Source organism: Sorex fumeus, unplaced genomic scaffold (assembly GCF_029834395.1).
Source record: "Sorex fumeus unplaced genomic scaffold, SorFum_2.1 ptg000054l, whole genome shotgun sequence".
Lineage (NCBI taxonomy): Eukaryota > Metazoa > Chordata > Mammalia > Eulipotyphla > Soricidae > Sorex > Sorex fumeus.
The window spans coordinates 2,141,537-2,155,000 of record NW_026606111.1 but is presented as its reverse complement, the minus strand read 5'-3'; the positions used below and the strand labels follow the sequence as shown (position 1 = coordinate 2,155,000).

Sequence of the window (13,464 nt, the reverse complement as noted above, 5' to 3'; positions counted from 1 at the left end):
TGGCTCTGTGCTTGGGGGCAGCATTCAGGGGACTAGTGCTGCTGGGCTCAGCTCAGCCCTCCAAGCCGTCTCTCGCGTCCTGTTTCTGAAACTTCTGCTCTCTTTTCCCTTTTGCCTTGGTAAGTAAATTGACCTTTCTTCCCTGGAGACTGTGAAGATATTTTCAGAATTGAAACCAAGCGGCTCTGGGGGTGGAGCAATAGGCACAGAGGGGAGGGCGTTTGCCTTGTACGCGGCTGACCTGGGTTCGATTCTCGGCATCCCATATGGTCCCCCGAGCACCGCCAGGAGTAATTCCTGGGTGCATGAGCCAGGAGTAACCCCTGTGCATCGCCGGGTGTGACCCAAAAAAGAAAAAAAGAACTAAACTAAATGGCTCTACAGAGAAATATCTCCGGGTTGATGACTCCGTGTTAATTTTCCCATTGGAGAGTTGCCTCCCGGCCACTTCCTGCGCTGCTGAACATCTTGCTTGTGGAGTAAATATATACACACAGTGTTGCTCTGGGGGCACACCAGCCATTCTCAAGACTTACTCCTGACTGCACTCGGGGATCACTTCTGGTTTGATGTGTGTGTGGTGCCAGGGACTGAACTTGGGTTGGCTGCACGCAAGGCGCCCGCCCTCCCCCATGTCCCAGAGCGGAAATGACACGTCATTTCCCTCTCCCATCTTCCTCTCCTCCCTCTCCAAGTCTCCCCAAGCGCCTGCTCTCAAGGCTACTTCCTCCCGACCTTCCCACCCTTCCTGGCCACCCAGGAACCACATCCATCTGAGTACCTGGACTCTGTTCTACTTCTCAGATAAAAGGATTTTTATCCATTTTTCAAAGTTCGTCTCCCACTGGGGCTTCTTTTTCTTTCTCAATGTGCATTTGGAGGAATTGTGTCTAACTAATCAAGTACAAGCGCAGTCACTTAGGGGGGTTCAGGGGGCGCGAGTGGGTCCTCCTGCGGCTGCTCCAGGGAGAGGGTTGGCCGGGCCTGGGCCCCCTGCCCACGCCCGGCTCTGCTGCCCTGAGCTGTGCCTGCTGATCACTCGTTTCCCTGGGGCTGCGCCCTGTGTACGGGGACGGGAGGGGGGTTTTGTCTTTTTTTTTTTCTTCTTCTTCTAATGACACTCGGGCTGGAGTGATAGCACAGCGGTAGGGCGTTTGCCTTGCAAGCCACCGGCCTGGCCGAGTCAGGTTCAATTCCTCTGCCCCTCTCGGAGAGCCCGGCAAGCTACCGAGAGGATCTCGCCCACACAGCAAAGCCTGGCAAGCTCCCCGTGACGTATTGGATATGCCAAACACAGTATCAACAAGTCTCACAAATGGAGACGTTACTGGGCCCACTCAAGCAAATCGATGAACAATGGGAGGACAGTGCTACAGTGCTAATGACACTCAAGTGGGGGACAGAATCTGAGGTCCTGATTTGGGTCATTTTCTTCCCCCTTCTTGAGCAATGAGGACAGTGGTGGTCACAGCCCCAATTCTCGGGCTGCGCTGGTGCCTCGTGCCTCTGCGCTGGGTCATCCCTGCATCCCCTGCACTGCCGGGCACAGAGCCTCCGGCTGCACCAGCTCCAGGACTCCTGGGTTCCTTTTAGGAATGTGATGCCACCGGTGGCCGCACCTCGTCCCCACGCCAAGAGCCATGGCACAGGTGCCTTGTTCTCTGTGTAGCTCTGCAGTCACCCCCTGTGGCGCTGAGACAGCCTGGGGTACTGTCGAGGCGAGGTGCCCCTCAGGGTGGCTCGGGCCGTGCACACGTGTCTAAGCGGGGTCTCACCCGCAGCAGCTTCTGGTTCTGGAAAGATGAAGTAGCACAACTTGGGCGGGTGCTGACAAGAGCCACCACAAAGCCCACAGCTGAGCCCTGGAGGCTGGACAAAAGCACAAGTGTCTGCCAGAGCACAAAGTAGCTCTCCTTGGAAAATGCTCTGTGCTCCCTTCCGCGCCCCCAGAAGCCTGGCCCTGGCCGCCACTGCCTCTCCCGAGGCTCTCGAGAGGGCACGAAGGGGCTGGGGTTCCTCTCAGACAGGCCCTGCACCCCAGCCGAGCCCCCCTGCACCCCCGCTGTCATGGGTTCGCCGCGCCCACCGCTGGAGAACCAACAGTCCCTGTCCCCCCCCCCCACACAGCCACGCCTTCCGGTCCTGGAGGGCCCTGGGGGCCGAGCAGCCCCTGAGCCGCCGCGTGCTGGCCACGCTGCTGGACCGCCTGCTGGACCGAGCCCTGCCCGCCGCAGCCAGCGCCCCAGCCCAGAAGACCTACCTGCGCTCGCTGGCCGTGAGTCCACCACAGCTGGCGGCCGGTTGGGTGGGGGGGGGGCGCTGGCGGCAGTCCCAAGCCTCAACATCCCCCCGGCCCCCCAGGCCATGGTGACGCTCCAGGAGCTGCAATTTGCCCGCGAGTTCAGGCACGCAGTGCGCGAGGCCTTCCCCCGCCTCTTCCTGGCGCTGCTCACCCAGATCCGCTACATCCTGGAGCTGGACCTGCCGGAGGCCCAGGCCCCGCCAGAGGGGCCTGCCTCCAGCCCCCAGAGGTAGGGGCTGCCTGCTGCCGGGGGGCCTCGTGGGGGGTTCTAGCCCCCGGGGGGGTCCCTCTCCTGGACAGCCCTGCCCCCGAGATTCCATCTCTGAGGATTCCAGCCCCCATTCTGTCCCAGCCTCCATGTGCCCAGGGCCACTGTAAGGGGTGACCGAGGCAGTGTGTCGGCCACGGGCAGCCTGCTCAGTGACACTGGCCTCGAGGCCTCGCTGTGGACACCCATCTTGCCTGCAGGGCCCATCTCAGACGGGGCAGCTGTGGTCCCAGAGACGGGGGCTCAGCCTTCCATGCACCCCTGCAGAGGCCCGCTGCACCCCGTTTGTTTGATGACCATGTTGCTCCACGCCATCCCTCAGCTCTGACAGCTCTCCCCAGGGCGTGTCACTGGGAAAAAATGTCATTTCCTCTCCTATTGCTTCTGAATGTGAATGGACATAAAGTTCTCTCTTTTTTTTTTTTAAATTCAGATCAACCATGCAAAATGCATACATCTTCCCTAATAAGCTAATAAAACCTCCTTATCCCAGACGCACGGGTCTGGGAGAGCTGAGAGCAAGGCTGTGCCCCCTCCCCACACCCTCTCGGCCCTCCTCCCAGCTCAAGGGACACCCCCAGCCCCGTGCAAGCAAAGCCCCTGGGGATCCCAGGGGTTACTCAGCCCATGTTGGGTCCCTGTTCTGGGCTCCCACTGAGATCAGAGCCAAGACAGACGCCCAGACCCGTATCCTGCCTCCTGCTGGTGCCCAACTGCCCAGGGCCTGGCCGGGGCCCCTAGTTCATTGCTGGAATTTCGGCTGGTGGCCTCCGCCCCTCTCCCAAATAACCCTTGTGAGCCCTGCCGGCCCCCTGCGGCACTCTGCACCCCAGGGGAGCGGCTCCCCTGACAAACCAGTACCCACCCCCTCCCGGGCATGGTCCTAGCTCGGATGGGCCAGCCGTAGGTCACAAGGCCACTCCTAAGCCAAACCACCTGGCCAAGGTGGGTAGGGCACATCTGTCATCCCATCCATCTACCCATCCATCCATCCATGTGGAGTTCGAAGTAGGTGGCTCAGGGCTGAGCTGGCGGAGACGCTAGTGTCTCCTGTGCAGGGCCTGGATAGGAGTTGCTCTGGAACCTTCTACAGTAGAAGGTTCCAGAGTGACTGAGTGTGGATAGCCACATCGCTGCCCACAGTTAGAAACAATAAAGAGGTTGCCTTGCACGTGGCAGGCCAGGGTTTGATCCCCAGCATCCCATGTGGTCCCTGAGCCCGCCAGAAGCAGTGATCCCCGAGTGTAGAGCCAGGGGTAAGCCCCGAGCACTGCCAGGTGTGCCGCCTCCATGGAAGTTGACATGTGAGCTAGCACACATCACATTGTCCACACTGCCCACAGCTAAAGGCACAGGGTCCTACCAGCTGCTGTCCTCTAGCGGGGTCCTGTGAGCTAGAAACTGTGGTCTGAGGCCACCAGGACCATCACAGTGACTCCTCAGCTGACACTTGCTTCACGGATCTGCCCGGAAGCGTCCGTCCCCAGTCAGGAGCTGTTTGCAGTGTCCCACCGGGCTGATGGGCCCATGGGCAGCACGGCAGGACAGTGGCAAGGATGCAGATAACGTGACCCGCCTGTCCAGGGGGCCAGGACTGGGAGAAGTCTGGCCGTGGGTTGCCTCTGATGGCAGCTGGGAGTTGGGGTGTGTGGGCGCCCCAGACCCGGTGTCCAAAGTCCCACAGTGACGCCTGAGTCACAGCGATGGTGGGGCAGAGAGGTCACTCTGGGCCAGGACTAGGTGCCGAGGGGGAAGGTGGCCCACAGCACACCCTGCCAGCGAGAGTCGGCTAAACCCAAAAATGGAAAAAGAGAAGGAAACAGAGACCAGCGGGGGCGGGTGGGCGCCTGGGACACTGTTGGCCTGACAGTCATAAATAGCTGCAATTCGCTGATTCAACTTTTTTACTTTTTTTCTGTTTGTCTGGGGGCCACACTCAGCAGTGCTCAGGATTTATTTCAGGCTCTGCACTAGGGTCACTCCTGGCAGGCTTGGGTGCCGGGATCTCACCTGGGTGGGGCGCTGTCCTGTGCAGCCCCTCACCTTCAGAAAGTGTTTTTAAAGATGTTCCGGGAGACCATGCTCTGTGAAGGGACGGCCTGGCATGCGGTGCCACGCGGCCCTACTCCAAGGGCACCCTCCAAGGCCGCACCCGCCCGCTGCCCCTCCGCCCACCCACGAGGCCGACTCTCCCCCTGCAGCACGGCCCTGGAGGCCCTCAAGAGCCTGCTGTCCACCACCGGCCACTGGCGGGACTTCGCACAGCTGGAGCTGCAGGGCGCCTGGACGCTGCTGACTGAGCCACATAGCTACCCGCAGGGCGTGGGCCTGCTCGCCAGGTGGGCCCGCTGCCCAGGGCACGCCCCCAACCCACCCGAGACCCCCTTGGTCCAGGTCCCTGGCCCAAGTGGGCAGCCACCGAGGGCAGGGAGCAGACCCCTGCATCCCAGGGTGGCGACAGGGTGAGCAGGGCCGCTGCCCTCCCGCAGGGCCATGGTGCAGGACCACTGTGACCAGATCAGAGCCGTGCTGTGCCAGCTGTTGCCCGCCCTGAGCAGCTGGGAGCGGCGGGAGCGGGAGGTGGCCGTGCTGATCCTCGGGGAGGTAACCGGGCTCGGCTGGGCGGCGCTCACCAGGGAGGCTGGGAGCTTGGAGTGGGCCGTGGGCCGTCAGCCCGGGTGCCTGCCCCTGGGACCCTGGCGTGGCCACACTGGGGCAGATGGCACATCTGACCAGCCGTGGTTTCCTGGGGGCCCATGCTGTTGCCCACTCAGTCCCCAGGACGGTGATGAGTCTGTCCAGAGGCACCTGAAGCTTTGGGGGCCCACAGGGTCCTCTGGCGGGCAAAAGCCCTGTGGGGGCCCCGTGATCTCACGCAGACCCAGGAGTGGGGTCAAGAGCAGGAAGGGAGCATGGAAGACCCCAGGTCACCCCGTCAGACCCAGAAGGACTCGGGGGAAGGGGGTCCCGGGGCAGGACTCACACAGGGAGACCAGATGGGCGGGTCAATCTTCTGTGCACAAGTTCTCTTGAAACGACCCAGAACTCACAGTGGGAACGACAGGCCCTGAGCTCATGCAGCCAATCCGGAGAAGCCCCCGGGGCCGCACCCCTGCACACAACCGCCTGGGCCTCACCCGCTGCCCTGGACGCCCAGTTCCTCTACAGCCCTGCCCTGCTGGACGTGCTGTCCGAGCAGGACGCCCTGACGCTGCTGTCGCAAAGCCTGCAGGACCCCAGCCCCGAGGTGCGCGTGTGGGGCCTGCAGGGGCTTGGCCACATACTCTTCCACCCGGAGAAGGTGAGTGCAGGCCTGGGTGGGGTCGGAGAAGGGGCCAGGCACTGGCGTCCCCTGGTGGTCATACTGTGGGTTGTCTGTGCGCCCCCTGGTGGTGGTACTGCGGGTTGTCTGTGGGACACTGGCACCCCCTGGTGGCGGTACTGCAGCAGTGTGCGGGACATTGGCAACCCCCCTATAGTGCAGGCAGTGTGTGGGGCACTGGCGCCTCCTTGTGGCGGCACTGCAGGCAATGCAGGGCACTGGCGCACCCCCCCCCCCCCCCCCCGTGGCACTGTAGGCAGTGTGAGGGGCACTGGTGCCCACTGGTGGCCGCACCACAGAGGAGTCTTCCAGGAAAAGGGCACTAGGGCCAGCTTGCCAAACCCACCAGCGGATGAAATTCAGGGCAGGGGTGCATCCCCTCCAGCCGCCTCAACAGGAGGGCCGCATGAGTGCTCTCGGAGCTGCCCATGGTCAGAAGCCTGGGAGGCAAACCAAAGCGCCGTGAGCTACAGCCCACAGCACAGGAGCCTGGAGTGGGGGCATCCCCGCACACATAACCCCACAGCACCCCGCAAGCCCCTGGGCAGGGCCCCTGGGCTCCAGACAGAGCAGCACGACCCACGCCAGCAGGGGCCTGAGTGAGGCATCCCCAGCACTGCCGTGGCAGTCACAGCTCGGCATTCCGGGCATGGTCGATGGGCCGGGGGTGGCTGCTAAGAGTCACAGGTGAGGAGGGGCAAGGCCATGGCAGGACGAGCTCTTCCCATGGAACCTGGGGCCCGGGAGGAGCTCCGAGCAGCTCCAGGAGCCAACAGCGGCACTTGGCAGATCTCAGACTGAGGGCACCACGGGGTCCTGAGGAAAGGGGCAAAGGGCAGGGGTCTCCTGATACCCCGCAATGCCAGCGAAACACTTGCAGAAGAGAAATACAAAGGAGTCCCTTAAATGCCATCAGTGGAAAGCAGGAACAAGTTCACGGGGGGCGGGGGCAGAGAGAAGAGGATGGGGGGAGGGAGAGAGGGGGGAAAGAAGAGGGGGGAGACGGGGTGAGGAGAGAGGTAGAGAGGGATTGGGAGGAGGGAGAGAAGGAAAAGTAGAGGGGAGAGAGGCAAAGGGAGGGAGGAAAAGAGAAGGGAAGAGTGGGGAGCAGAGGATGGGAGGGGGAGGGAGATTCGGGGGGAAGGGAGGGGCACGGGGGAGGGAGAGAAGCCCTCCCAGTGCCTGTCACAGCTGCCCAACGGCAGCTGGCGAGCCTGGTTGGCGCTGCGCAGACTCACCTACATGATGTTCCCACCCGTCCCCGTGAGCCCCGAGAAAGCTGGGTGAGGGGCAGCAGACAGCACAGGGCACCCCCAGGGGCTTGCAGGGGGCAGCACGGGAAGCCCTGACCAGGCACACCAGGGTCCTGCGAGCAGAGCCTGGGCAGGGCACCCAGGCTGAGTGCTGGCACCCACCTGCCCCCGCCGCCCCAGGAAAGTCTTCTCCGCGGCCAACTGCCACACTTCCTGGGCGGCCTCTGCCAGAACAGCGAGTCGGCCGTGGTGCGCGTCATGGGCACCATGTCCAGCGTGCTGCACCGCCTGGGCGGCCACGGCGCCGGGCCCCTGAGCTTGGAGGTGGCCCTCAACACCCGCTCCTTCTTCGACCATGTAAGCACGCTGTGGCCCTGCCAGGGAGTCCTGTCTGATGAGGGAGACCTTGCCCCCGTAACTTAGTCTGATGGTGGAGGCCCTGTCACGGAAGTCCCGTCTGACGGTGGAAGCTCCACCCTGAAAGCCCTGTCAAATGGTGGAGACCCTGTCCTAGGAGCCCTGCTGATGGAGGACACATCTACCCACCCTGGATGCCCGGCTGTTGGGCAGAGCCCTGTACTGAGCCTGTCTGATGGAGAAGGCTCTGCTAGGGAAACTGGGCCACTGTGATAGGATGGCAGTGGGCACTCCCTGCTGGGTGGGACTGTGCCCCCAGGTTGGCCAGAGTCTGAGGCTCTTCCTTGCAGGAGCGGGACGAGATCCGGGCCGCGGCCATGGCCCTGTTCGGGGACCTGGTGGCCGCGACAGAGAGTGGGGGCCCAGAGAGCCTGGGTGCCCAGGTGCACCTGAGCCTGGTGCCTTTGCTCCTGCACCTGAAGGACCCCAGCCCAGCCGTGGCCACGGTCAGTGCCGTGGGAGCCGGGCGGTGCGTCCCGGGCGGGTCTCTCTCTCGGGGCACACCGGTCGCCGCACAGGTGACCGCCCGTGTCCCCGCAGCAGGCCAAGTTCACCTTCTACCGCTGCGCCCTGCGCCTGCGCTGGCGGCTCCCTCACACGCTCTTCTGCGCGCTGGCCTGGGGGCGCGGGCCCAGCGCCCGCCACTTCCTCTGGACCTACCTGGTGAGGCGGGCTAGGTGGGGGGCGGCGGGGCCGGGTGCGGGCACCCGCTGACACTGTCCCGCAGATGCGGTGCCCGGAGGACTTCCGCGTGCACACGACGCAGGCCCTTGGCGCCCTGCGCAGCCGCCACGGCCGCATCCGCACCTGGGCTGCCCTGCTCATAGGTGCGCAGGGCGCGGGCCGCGGGCGGGGGCGCCGGGACCCTCCCGCCGAGCCCCCGCTGGCCAGCGCCCCGTCTGCCCGCAGGCTACGCCGCCTGCTACCATCCCCAGGCCATGTCCCCGCTGCTGAACAACGAGGCCACCAACCTACTGCTCCACAGTAAGGCGGACCACCCCCAGTCTCCGGGCCCAGCAGGGAGAGCGGGACCCCCACCGCCTGGGGTCGGGCTGGGGCGCAGGGAGGTGTGTGGCTGACTTTCGAGGCGCCCCCCCCCCACCCCCAGCGTTTGAGGACCTGGAGAGCCACGACGAGCCGGGCATCCGGGCATTTGCCCGCCGGCAGCTGGCCTTCTTGAAGAAGACGGCAGGCCCCTGGCAGCGGTGAGCGCCCACTGCCCCTCCGGCCCTCGGGACAACCCACTGCTCAAGGCTTTTCCATTAAATAAAGATCTAGATTCCAGAAGGTGTCCCAGCGGTCAGCTCGAGGCACTGCCACCACCCTCCAGGGCCAGTCCAAAAAGCGCTTGCAAGAATGCCTCCCCAGAGAGCAGGCAGCCCACTGGCCATTCAGGGGGACAGTCTCAGGGACTCGGGGGATGGGGCCGTTCCCAGGCCGGCATTGGGGCAGAAGAGGGACCCCAGAACTGGCTGCATAGGTGAGTGGAGGCAAGGCTGGGCACCCTGGGAGGTGCATGCAGCCCCCTCGCCCCGCTACCCATCAGTCTCAGTTTCCCTGGGGCTGCCTCTGGGTGCAGGTGGGTCTCGGGGCAGGGGAGTCGCAGCAGGACAGCGGGCCCTGGGCAGCCCAGGACAGGCCTGCCTTCCACACCCCCACCACCCTCCTGGCCCTCCGTTCATGGGGACCAGGGCACACAGCCTGCAGTTCCCAGGGAGCCCTGCCCCGACCTGCACCCCACAACCCAGAGCGGGCCCTCGCTGCGCACCCCCCACGCCCGGCTCCCCACACTCCAAATGCAGTCACGGTCTTATTTATTGCCTCCGAGGGTCCAGAGCTCTGATGCCCCCAGGCCCCCAAATGTTTGTGTGTACTGAGGGCAGCAGGGGATGGGGCGGTGACGAAAAAATGCACCACCCCGCCTCCTGGGAGGAGCGGGCAGGCACTGGACCGCGCAGGGCGCAGGGGAGGAGCGGAGACTGCAGGGCGGACAAGCGCGGGGCGGACAGGGCGCGGGGCCGGCAGGGTGGACGGGACGGGCGCGGACGGGGCGCGGGGCCGGCAAAGAGTGCGGGGCGGGGCGCGGGGCGCAGACAGGGGCGCGGGGCGCAGACAGGCGCGGGGACTGCAGGGTGGCCGGGCACGTGGCCGGCGGCGTGGCCGCTACATGAGGCGGCAGCGGGCCTTGCGCGCGGGGTCCGGGAAGCGCAGCCTGCGCCGCGGCCGGTACTGCTCCAGGTAGCTCAGCTGTTTGCTGTTGATGGCACCGCGCCGCTTCCTGCGACAGCGGAGGGTGGGGGCGTCAGCCGGGACCCCGGCCCGAGGGGCCGCCAGCCAGCGTGGGCCCTCCCGCGCCCAGGGCTCAGCCAGGCCTGGGTACAGGGTCCAAGGGGGGCTCCTCCACGGGGCCAACCCAGGCCAGTGGTTCCCAGTCTCTGAGCCGACCTCTGGCCTCTGCATCCGGCACCCCCGCCCAGGCCTGGGGGAGTCACGGCACAGCCTGGCCGGGGTCAGGAGAGGTAACGGGGCCGCCCGCCTGCCCCCCCACCCCACCCCACCCCAACTTCTTCCCGGGAACGCTGGGCAGGTGGGACCCTCGCCGGGCCCACCCCCGCGTCCAGCAGGGGCGGCCTGGGGGGCTGTGGGTGTGTCCACTATGGGGCGCGCCCCCCACTCACTGCCGGATGAACTGGATGGCATCCTCATACTTCATCCCGCTCTCGATGAGGGCCAGAGCCACCAGCACCGGGGCCCTGCGGGACAGCGCGGTCAGCGAGCCCCCCGCCCGCTCCTGCGGCCCGGCCCCCGGCCCCGCTTGTGGCCCGCACGCACCGCCCCAGGCCGGCCACGCAGTGCACCGCCACGCAGCTGCCCGGGTCCTCGCAGAACTTGGCCCGCAGCAGGCTCAGCCAGTCGTCCACCACCTTGCCGGGCGGGGGCGCGCCGTCGTCGAACGGCCAGTCCTGGGGACAGGAGCAGCCGTGAGGGCACCCCGCCTGCGGAAAGCCTTCCAGGGTGGCCCTCGCACCGCGTCTCCGCACCCCACGCTGCGGGGGGCCCGGCCGTCACCCTCCACGTCCCCACCCCGCTCAGCCACGGCCAGAGGAAGTGAGGCTGTGTGAGGGGCCGACGTCTGCGCCCGGCCCCCCCGCCTCCCCGCACGGTCCCCGCTGCTGGACAGTGGCTCAGGGCCTCAGGCGCGCCCCAGGGAGGGACAGGACTATCTGCTGTTCCCCAGCCCCACCCAGCAGCCATAGCTGCCCAGCCTGGCATCCCCAAGGTGATGCAGATCTGGCCCCGCAGGGCACCACTGGCAGAGAGGGTCCACGACTGCCCCCTGCCCCACCCCTTCTCCCTGCCCGCGTGACTCCTGCCCTGCCCCTTCTCCCTGTCCCATGTGACTCCTGCCCCACCCCTTTCTGCCCCATGTGATTCCCGCCCCTTCTCCCTACCCCCACTGACACCCGCCCCGCCCTTCTCCCTGCCCCCACGTGAGTCCTGCCCCGCCCCTTCTCAATGTCCCATGTGACTTCTGCCCCGCCCCCTCCCTGCCCCACGTGACTCCTGCCCCCACGTGAGCCCTGTCCCCACGTGGCTGCGCCCCGCCCTCACCACCACGGTGATGCCGTCCTTCTCCAGGGTGGCCTTGTCATATGTCACCTCGCACACGCGCACCACGGTGGTGGCCCCGTACCGCCTCAGGTCCTGGGGAAAGGCAAGGGGGGCCAGCTCAGGTCCGCCCCCAGCATCCCTGAGCCCACAAGAGGGCCCCGCCCACCCCCGGGCGACCACAGGCGGGAAGGTCAGGCCCAGCTATTTATAGGGGCGCCCCAGGGGGCCGCGTGCCGGGCACCCCCACCTGCTCAAGCTATTCTGGGCGCCGCAGGAATGTGCCCGCGCGCGCGTGGGCAGGCACATGCTGGGCGGGTTCTCGCCCTCACCTGCCCCACTGGCCCAAGCACTGCCTGTCAGTGCCCACAGCTGCAGGGGCCGCACTCCAGGTCCTCGAGGGCAGCAGGACGAGCTGGGGCCCCAAGGGAGCAACGGGCATAGCCCACCACCCATGCCCGGCGTGTCCCCCGGGCACAGCCCAGCGCCCGTGCCCAGCCTCCTCCCCGGGGACAGCCCAGCGCCCACGCCGGCCTCCCCCGGGCTCAGCCCAGCACCCATGCCCGCCTCACCTCCAGGAAGTTGCTGAGGGTGGCGTCGGTGGGGTTGTGGGTGATGAGGAAGCGCATGTTCTTGTAGTTGAGCTCCACGGGCGCCGGCCGGTTCATGCGCGCCATCGTGCTGCGGGGCCCTCGGGGTGCCGGGGCACTCGCGGGGACACTCGCGGGGGCCGCCACCGGGTCCCGGGGCCGCTCCCCGCCCAGGAGACGCTCCTCCGAGGTAGCCAGTCCCCCCACTGACGCTGAGCGGGCGCTCAGGTTGGGCGCCGCAGCCCTGCTCTGCTCCTACCCGGGAAAGCGCCTGGGTGCGGGGCTGCCGGGGCGGGCAGCAAGCGAGTCAGCCGGCAAGCGGAGAGGGAGGGGCCGCGGGGCGGGGGGCTGCGGCGCGGGGTCTGCAGCCGGGGCACTCTCTGCACATCAGGCGTGGGCACTAGCCCCCGTGCTCAGTGTCCAAGGCTCGAGGACCAGGAAACTGCAAGGCAGCCAGCAGCAGCGCAGGGCAGGGGTGGGGCGCAGTCGACGTGCAGGGGTACCACCGTCACGTTACCCCATGGGGAACAGGGAGTCCGGGCGGGCAGCAGAGGCCATAGGCAGGCCAGGACACGGGGACTCAGCAGAGCTCCACGCTGCGCCCCCACACCTGCTCCATCAACCCTCAGCAGCTCTGTGGGGAGGGAGAGGCACAGAGGAGGGGTCACCAGGCAGGCAGGCAGAGGGACGGTCATCCCCGGGGGCCACACTGAGCCCCAATGCACGGACTCAGGCTCCAGCTGTGGCCACAGAGGCCTGAACCCCAACCCAGACCTGCCCCCTACCCCACACTGTCATGGCAAAGTCGTGCTTCCGTGGAACCCCGGGCGTGGGCCTCTGGGTTGGCCGGGAACAGGGTCCAGGCATGGAGGCTGAGCCCAGGATGCAGTCGGGTGAGCGACACCCCCACCCAGTTCAGAGTCCCTCCCACCCCGGGCAGGGGGCAAGGAGCGGGTGCTCCCTCCATCTGACACTCCTCTCGACGCCCAGGGAGCAGACACCCCACAAGGGCCATCTAGGCCTGCTTCCCCATCTGCAGCAGGTGGGGTGAGGGCCTCCACCCCAGCTGCCTGCCAGAAGGTGTCCCCTGAGCACCACCCGCCGGGGGTCCTGGGCAGCGAGACAAAGGCCGAGGGAGTCCAGCCTAGGAGGGTGGAGGGTTGGCGTGAGTGGGAATGAGCGGGAGAGCCAGGCTGGGGGAGGGGCGGCACCAAGGGAGCACGAGTTTGTTCATATCTGTCTATATGTGCGCGCTTGCATGTATCCGTGTTTGTACTTTTTATGTGCATGGGTGTGCACGTGTTTTTGCGTGCACACATCAACACGCACATTTGTATGTGCCCAGCAAAAACTCCTGGGGCTCGGTCAGCACACCCTCACCACCTGAGCCAGGAAAATGGGACCACAATTGTGTGCCTGAGGCCCTAGCTGCTGCCCGGGGTGGAGGGTCACTGGACAGAGCGCCAGAACCCTGACCAGTGTCTGAAGGAGTCACGTGGTGCAGCAATTGGCCTGGGGTCAGGGGTCTGTATCAAGGTGGGGCTGAGGCTGGCCTACAGTCTTGGCTTGTGTCCCCATCCATGGAGAGCAAAGCGACGCCCACATCCTGCCCCAGGCGCCCACGCGGCTCATGGCCCACGGCCAGCTCTACAGAGTACCCAGCACGGCTACCACAGTCCGTCCCACTGCCCACTGCCCGCCCA

The 13,464-nt window shown here is 66.1% G+C and overlaps 2 protein-coding genes across 2 annotated transcripts in view; one reads left to right on the top strand and one right to left on the bottom strand.

Annotated features, from left to right (window-relative positions):
• The window catches only part of LOC130033603 (maestro heat-like repeat family member 5), a 32,676-nt gene extending 23,905 nt beyond the window's left edge, over positions 1–8,771 (top strand). The window contains exons 19-29 of the mRNA XM_056125405.1: positions 2,128–2,275; positions 2,362–2,490; positions 4,716–4,909; positions 5,060–5,174; positions 5,728–5,871; positions 7,326–7,502; positions 7,853–8,008; positions 8,103–8,225; positions 8,290–8,389; positions 8,472–8,546; positions 8,671–8,771. Coding sequence (XP_055981380.1) covers positions 2,128–2,275; positions 2,362–2,490; positions 4,716–4,909; positions 5,060–5,174; positions 5,728–5,871; positions 7,326–7,502; positions 7,853–8,008; positions 8,103–8,225; positions 8,290–8,389; positions 8,472–8,546; positions 8,671–8,771 — 1,462 coding nt within the window. The remainder of the gene's footprint in view (positions 1–2,127; positions 2,276–2,361; positions 2,491–4,715; positions 4,910–5,059; positions 5,175–5,727; positions 5,872–7,325; positions 7,503–7,852; positions 8,009–8,102; positions 8,226–8,289; positions 8,390–8,471; positions 8,547–8,670) is intronic.
• Positions 8,772–9,649: 878 nt separating this feature from the next.
• PTP4A3 (protein tyrosine phosphatase 4A3) lies at positions 9,650–11,966 on the bottom strand. Its single transcript, XM_056125217.1, has 5 exons — positions 11,744–11,966; positions 11,175–11,267; positions 10,395–10,525; positions 10,241–10,315; positions 9,650–9,840 (listed from the first exon to the last, which is right to left on the bottom strand). Exons 1-5 carry the CDS (start codon positions 11,846–11,848, stop codon positions 9,726–9,728), a joined length of 519 nt encoding a protein of 172 aa, XP_055981192.1. The 5' UTR covers positions 11,849–11,966; the 3' UTR covers positions 9,650–9,725.
• Between the last annotated feature and the right edge of the window lie 1,498 nt (positions 11,967–13,464).

Coding starts and splice junctions, on each gene's coding strand:
- PTP4A3 (XM_056125217.1), bottom strand. CDS start 11,848: ATGGCGCGCATGAACCGGCCGGCGCCCGTGGAGCTCAACTACAAGAAC. Junction 11,268..11,743: donor CCCTCAGCAACTTCCTGGAG/GTGAGGCGGGCA, acceptor GCCTTTCCCCAG/GACCTGAGGCGGTACGGGGC. Junction 10,526..11,174: donor AGGACGGCATCACCGTGGTG/GTGAGGGCGGGG, acceptor TCCTGTCCCCAG/GACTGGCCGTTCGACGACGG.